The sequence below is a fragment of the Branchiostoma belcheri genome, unplaced genomic scaffold, assembly GCF_001625305.1.
Source record: "Branchiostoma belcheri isolate BF01 breed outbred unplaced genomic scaffold, Haploidv18h27 scaffold9, whole genome shotgun sequence".
Taxonomy (NCBI): domain Eukaryota; kingdom Metazoa; phylum Chordata; class Leptocardii; order Amphioxiformes; family Branchiostomatidae; genus Branchiostoma; species Branchiostoma belcheri.
The window spans coordinates 2,294,861-2,300,222 of record NW_017804575.1 but is presented as its reverse complement, the minus strand read 5'-3'; the positions used below and the strand labels follow the sequence as shown (position 1 = coordinate 2,300,222).

General features: G+C 40.4%; 1 protein-coding gene across 1 annotated transcript in view; it reads right to left on the bottom strand.

The window, feature by feature from the left end:
• Nucleotides 1–14: 14 nt before the first annotated feature.
• The window catches only part of LOC109487813 (uncharacterized serine-rich protein C1E8.05-like), a 9,202-nt gene continuing 3,854 nt past the window's right edge, over nucleotides 15–5,362 (bottom strand). Inside the window, exons 2-3 of the mRNA XM_019791894.1 lie at nucleotides 654–1,547; nucleotides 15–377 (exon numbers count right to left, since the gene is read on the bottom strand). Coding sequence (XP_019647453.1) covers nucleotides 666–1,547 — 882 coding nt within the window. The 3' untranslated portion in view covers nucleotides 15–377; nucleotides 654–665. The remainder of the gene's footprint in view (nucleotides 378–653; nucleotides 1,548–5,362) is intronic.

Sequence of the window (5,362 nt, the reverse complement as noted above, 5' to 3'; positions counted from 1 at the left end):
ACGATTGCTAACATTCTAGCACCGGACTTTTATACACCTTGTACAGGATATGGCACCAATGTACTGTTTTTTTTTTTCTTGTAGATAAAATAAACTTCACTTAAAAACATGATCATTGACAATCCTTTTCCAGGTAAGAGACTACATCTCTTTACGTAACGATAGTAAAATTTCTAATGTTACTTTACTTATTTCTTTATATCCCACAAAATTGAATTCTCAAAATGCAGCATTCAAGACTTGGTAACGAATTCTTTGGGGGGGAGGGGGGGGGTTACAGTTGGTTTCACATCATTCTTGTTACGGGTTCATGTTTTCCTTCATAATTTCTGAAGCCAGAGATTTCTCTCCGTGCTTTAGCCTCTACTAGGCTTGAGGGCGCGGCTTGAAATAGTAGAAATTGGCCAAATAGAGAGATAACACGCCGAGGGAGTTTAGCCATCCAGTTTACAGTTTGCCGGCCCACAAGCCTGTGGAATATTGCTATCTTCATAGGCAATAAAACTAATCCACTCGTTTTCTGTACAAAGAAAGTAGCTTCGGAGTTCAGGGGCCGGCAAACTGTAAACTGGATGGCTAAACTCCCTCAGCGTGTTATCTCTCTATTTGGCCAATTTCTACTATTTCCAGCCGCGCCCTCAAGCCTGGTAGAGGCTATCCGTGCTTTACAGAGCTGTTGTTTTGTACGAGTAGGTTGAAGTCGAGGACGGTACGTACCTCGGTCTGTACACAGACGAGTAATTTGAGAGCCCGCTCGAGCTAGTTGATCTATAATTAGAGTTCAAACTAGAGTTTCTCAGAGAGGTTGATCTAGAATACCCCAGTAGCGGGCCTCCTATGTCCGCTGTTAGACTCAGGGACCGTGTGTAGTTGGTGGACAGCCGAGTGGACTCGGGAGTGTACGAAGAGTAACTTGATGAACTCGAGCTCAACGTTCTCCCATAATTCCCAGAATAACCAGCGTCATAAGACACAGACCGGCCAATAGCCGAACGAGAAGCTCTAGAGTCCTCCTGGCGACTTGATGACGACCGTGAACTTTCGCTGCTTGAACTTGAACCGGTGGATCTGAGCGAGCTTGAACGCGACCATGGCTCTCTGGTGGTCGATTCTGTCGTACTGCGCGCGCGCGATGTGTAAGATGGCGGCGAGTCGTCCGTGTCGGTTTGACCCCGCCGAAAGGAACTCTGGGAGTACGACGAGTACCTGTCTGATGACGTCACGTCGTTGCTAGGCGACCTTCTATTCCTGGTGCTGACGTCACGTGCTGATGACCCGGCCCTGCACAGCGGGGTGTAGTGGGAGTAGGAGAAGCCTAGAAAGACGGTATCGCCGCCGCCGAACTTGTAACCCTTTGGTCGGTAGGAAATTCTCCTGTTGCCGTGCCGGTTGGAGATCACGCAGACTTCCCTGCCGAACGTGTTGGACACGGCCTGCAGGACGATCTCGTCTCCCCAGGTCCCGTCCATGGTCATGGTGCGCAGGTAGCTCTCCCAGGCTGACTCCGTAGCGCCGGGCAGCCAGTTCTTGATGTGCTCACCGTCAACCTGTGGGAGGATAGGAAATAACGTTAACTTTTTATGAGAGATGGAACCAGAGGAATATTTATTTTTAGAGTTTTTCGAAGTTCACAATCGTGAATATAGTTTCATAAGGTTGGTAAGTCACTGAGTAAAGAGACTTTTTTTACACAACGAAGTCTTTTATTCAGCTGACGTTTAGGTGACCGTCAGTCACCTTCCTCAGGTTAATTCTGACTAGCTGGTTCACATTATATCTATAGCTGTGCTGTGCTGAAATGCAATGTGAACCAGTCAGAATTGCCCCGAGGAAGGTGACAGATGGTCACCGCAATATGGGCTTAGCTGTGTAAAAAAGAGTCTCTTTACTCACAATATTCTACACAGAAATCCTGAGAAACAACCTTAACAAATTGCACAACCTGAAGTCTGATATTCGATACGATTGGACCAACTTTTCTACACATAGGGCTAATATTTTGTGGTGTGGAGTGACTAGATGATATGCGTGTACATATTGGCCCATAACAAGATCATCATATGTAATGGAGACATCAGTTGATGATAGCTATATGTCATTGTTGATTCTGTGATTAGGGAATGAGTTGCATAAGTTGATATGTGGCTGACATAATTTAACGTACATATGATTCGATTCACACATGTCCATTAAATATAAGCTAGCATTACTAAAACGCATATGGGACAGTTACAACAAAAATATGTACATTTAAGAACTGATGACATGTTCCTACATATAATGTCTTGAGTTAACTATGATGTATTAGAAAAACTTTGTGAATTTGTATACAAATGTGTCAAGAAGAGAAAAGAAACATGTACAGTTTAGACCAAGATAGAAATAGTATAGTATAGAAATAGTATTCCTAATCCTTATTTGTAACTAAAGTAGTACATTTAGTCCCACTGGGGTATAAATATGCAATAAACTTCATAGTTATTATCATTAAAGATCGCCCCCTCGATATTATGTCATATTTTGTTTAGAACAATATTAATTAGACATCCCCGTGTTTTTATCTGACGAACAGTATCAGTTTTCAGTAGTACCAGCACGAGATAGTGTCACACTGAATTAAGTTGAAATGTTCAGTGCTAAAAACCTCTTACAAACACCGTGTAGTAGGGGTTATATATAGAATTAAACTGGGTCGTTATGTTTACACCAAATGATTGGCCGGATAGTTAATCTAATTACTATAACTTACGATTAATTATCTCCAGTCTTCAGTAGTACTCACACGAGATAGTGTCACACTGAATTAAGTAGAAATGTTCAGTGCTAAAACCCCTTACAAACACTGTGTAGTAGGGGTTATATATAGCGTTAAACCGGGTCGTTATGTTTACGCCAAATGATTGGCCTGATAGTTAATCTAATTATTATGAATAACCATTAATTTTCTCCTAAAAAGAATTTAAGTATTACCCACACGAGATAGTGTCACACTGAATTAAGTTGAAATGTTCAGTGCTAAAACCCCTTACAAACACTGTGTAGTAGGGGTTATATATAGAGTTAAACTGGGTCGTTATGTTGACACCAAATGATTGGCCGGATAGTTAATCTAATTACTATAAATCACGATTAATTTTCTCCTAAAAAGAATGTAAGTAGTACCCGCACGAGATGGTGTCACACTGAATTAAGTTGAAATGTTCAGTGCTAAAACCCCTTACAAACACTGTGTAGTAGGGGTTATATATAGAATTAAACGGGGTCATTATGTTTACACCAAATGATTGGCCGGATAGTTAATCTAATTACTATAACTTACGATTAATTACCTCCAGTCTTCAGTAGTACTCACACGAGATAGTGTCACACTGAATTAAGTTGAAATGTTCAGTGCTAAAACCTCTTACAAACACTGTGTAGTAAGGGTTATATATAGCGTTAAACGGGGTCGTTATGTTTACACCAAATGATTGGCCGAATAGTTAATCTAATTGCTATAAATCATGATTAATCATCTACAGTCTTCAGTAGTACTCACACGAGATAGTGTCACACTGGATTAAGTTGAAATGTTCAGTGCTAAAACCCCTTACAAACACTGTGTAGTAAGGGTTATATATAGCGTTAAACTGGGTCGTTATGTTTACACCAAATGATTGGCCGGATAGTTAATCTAATTGCTATAAATCATGATTAATTTTCTCCTAAAAGAATTTAAGTAGTACCCGCACGAGATAGTGTCACACTGAATTAAGTTGAAATGTTCAGTGCTAAAACCTCTTACAAACACTGTGTAGTAGGGGTTATATATAGAATTAAACGGGGTCGTTATGTTTACACCAAATGATTGGCTGGATAGTTAATCTAATTGCTATAAATCACGATTAATTCTCTCCTAGAAAGAATTTAAGTAGTACCCACACGAGATAGTGTTACACTGAATTAAGTTGAAATGTTCAGTGCTTAAACCTCTTACAAACACTGTGTAGTAGGGGTTATATATAGAATTAAACGGGGTCGTTATGTTTACACCAAATGATTGGCTGGATAGTTAATCTAATTACTATAAATAACAATTAATTATCTCCAGTCTTCAGTAGTACTCACATGAGATAGTGTCACACTGAATTAAGTTGCAATTGCAATGTTCAGTGCTAAAAACCTCTTACAAACACTGTGTATAGGGGGTTATATATAGCGTTAAACGGGCGTTATGTTTACTCCCACCGTATGTTTTTTTTAACTTCTTGGCTTATTTGGACGACATCATATGGTAAATCTAAAACTATCCCCAGTCCGTTCCGTCGTGCAACCGTGTCGAAGTCGTCGGTTGGAACCTGAAGCTCCATGGTTTGAAGAAAAATTTTGACAAAATCACAAAAGCTTTGTAGTTTGTGTCGGCACGCGCGAGTACTAGTAACTGAAACAATTAGCATCGACAGTGATCGACAAAATGGTTGCTGGAGATAGAACGCTGAACATTGCATTGAATGTGTTATTTGGGATTTGAAATGCAGGTAGGTGTATAACCTCCTTAGCTACACGAATTTAAAAGAAAACATGGGGCCATAGGTTTATAAACTGTGACACAAAAATGGCGTCGGTTTGTAAACAAAGGAAAAAGGAGGGAACCGGTCTAATCCAGATATGTTGTGAAAAAACTCTGGCTTCAGCCGACTTTCATCTACAAAGATTTACTATTATACTTCTACTATTTCTAAAATCTTCTTAGTACGGTCATTTTTTAGTACGGTCTATCATTTGACTCCAGAACGTTACGATGTATTCCCCGAGACGAAGTACTCGGCACGTCGGCCAAACAATCATGGCTTCTGTGCTGTTTCCGCGCCGTAAACCTCGTTTTGTAACAGGTACAACAAGAATACATGTATAAGAATGTATCTGAATCGTATGTAGTGTGTTTTTGGTAGATGTTCTTGAATAATCACTCGAGTCTGGAATTTTTTAGACATATTCTAGATGTTCTGTCATGCAGCCGATGCCGGCGCGTTCCGTGCCGTCTGAAGTATGCAATAGCGCGATCAAGGCCGATTGGACCCTGGGAACTTTTAGTGTGTTGAATTACGAAATAAGACAAATTGTAGCACAGTTGCGAATTATTGTTGGTGGAATAAGGAATTAAACATGGCTTGAATGAGTGTTGGGGCATTGTTAATTGTGTGAATAAAAGAACAATAGGGGCGGGGAAAGGCGCGCATATGAAAGGACAAGATCGCGGGAAAAAAACAGCGACTCGAAGTATCTCCAAAACATGCCAAGGCCCCGCCCGCTAAACGTGAACCAATCAGCTATTGTTGCCAATAGTGAAATGACTGATTGACACCGACTTCTCATTAATATT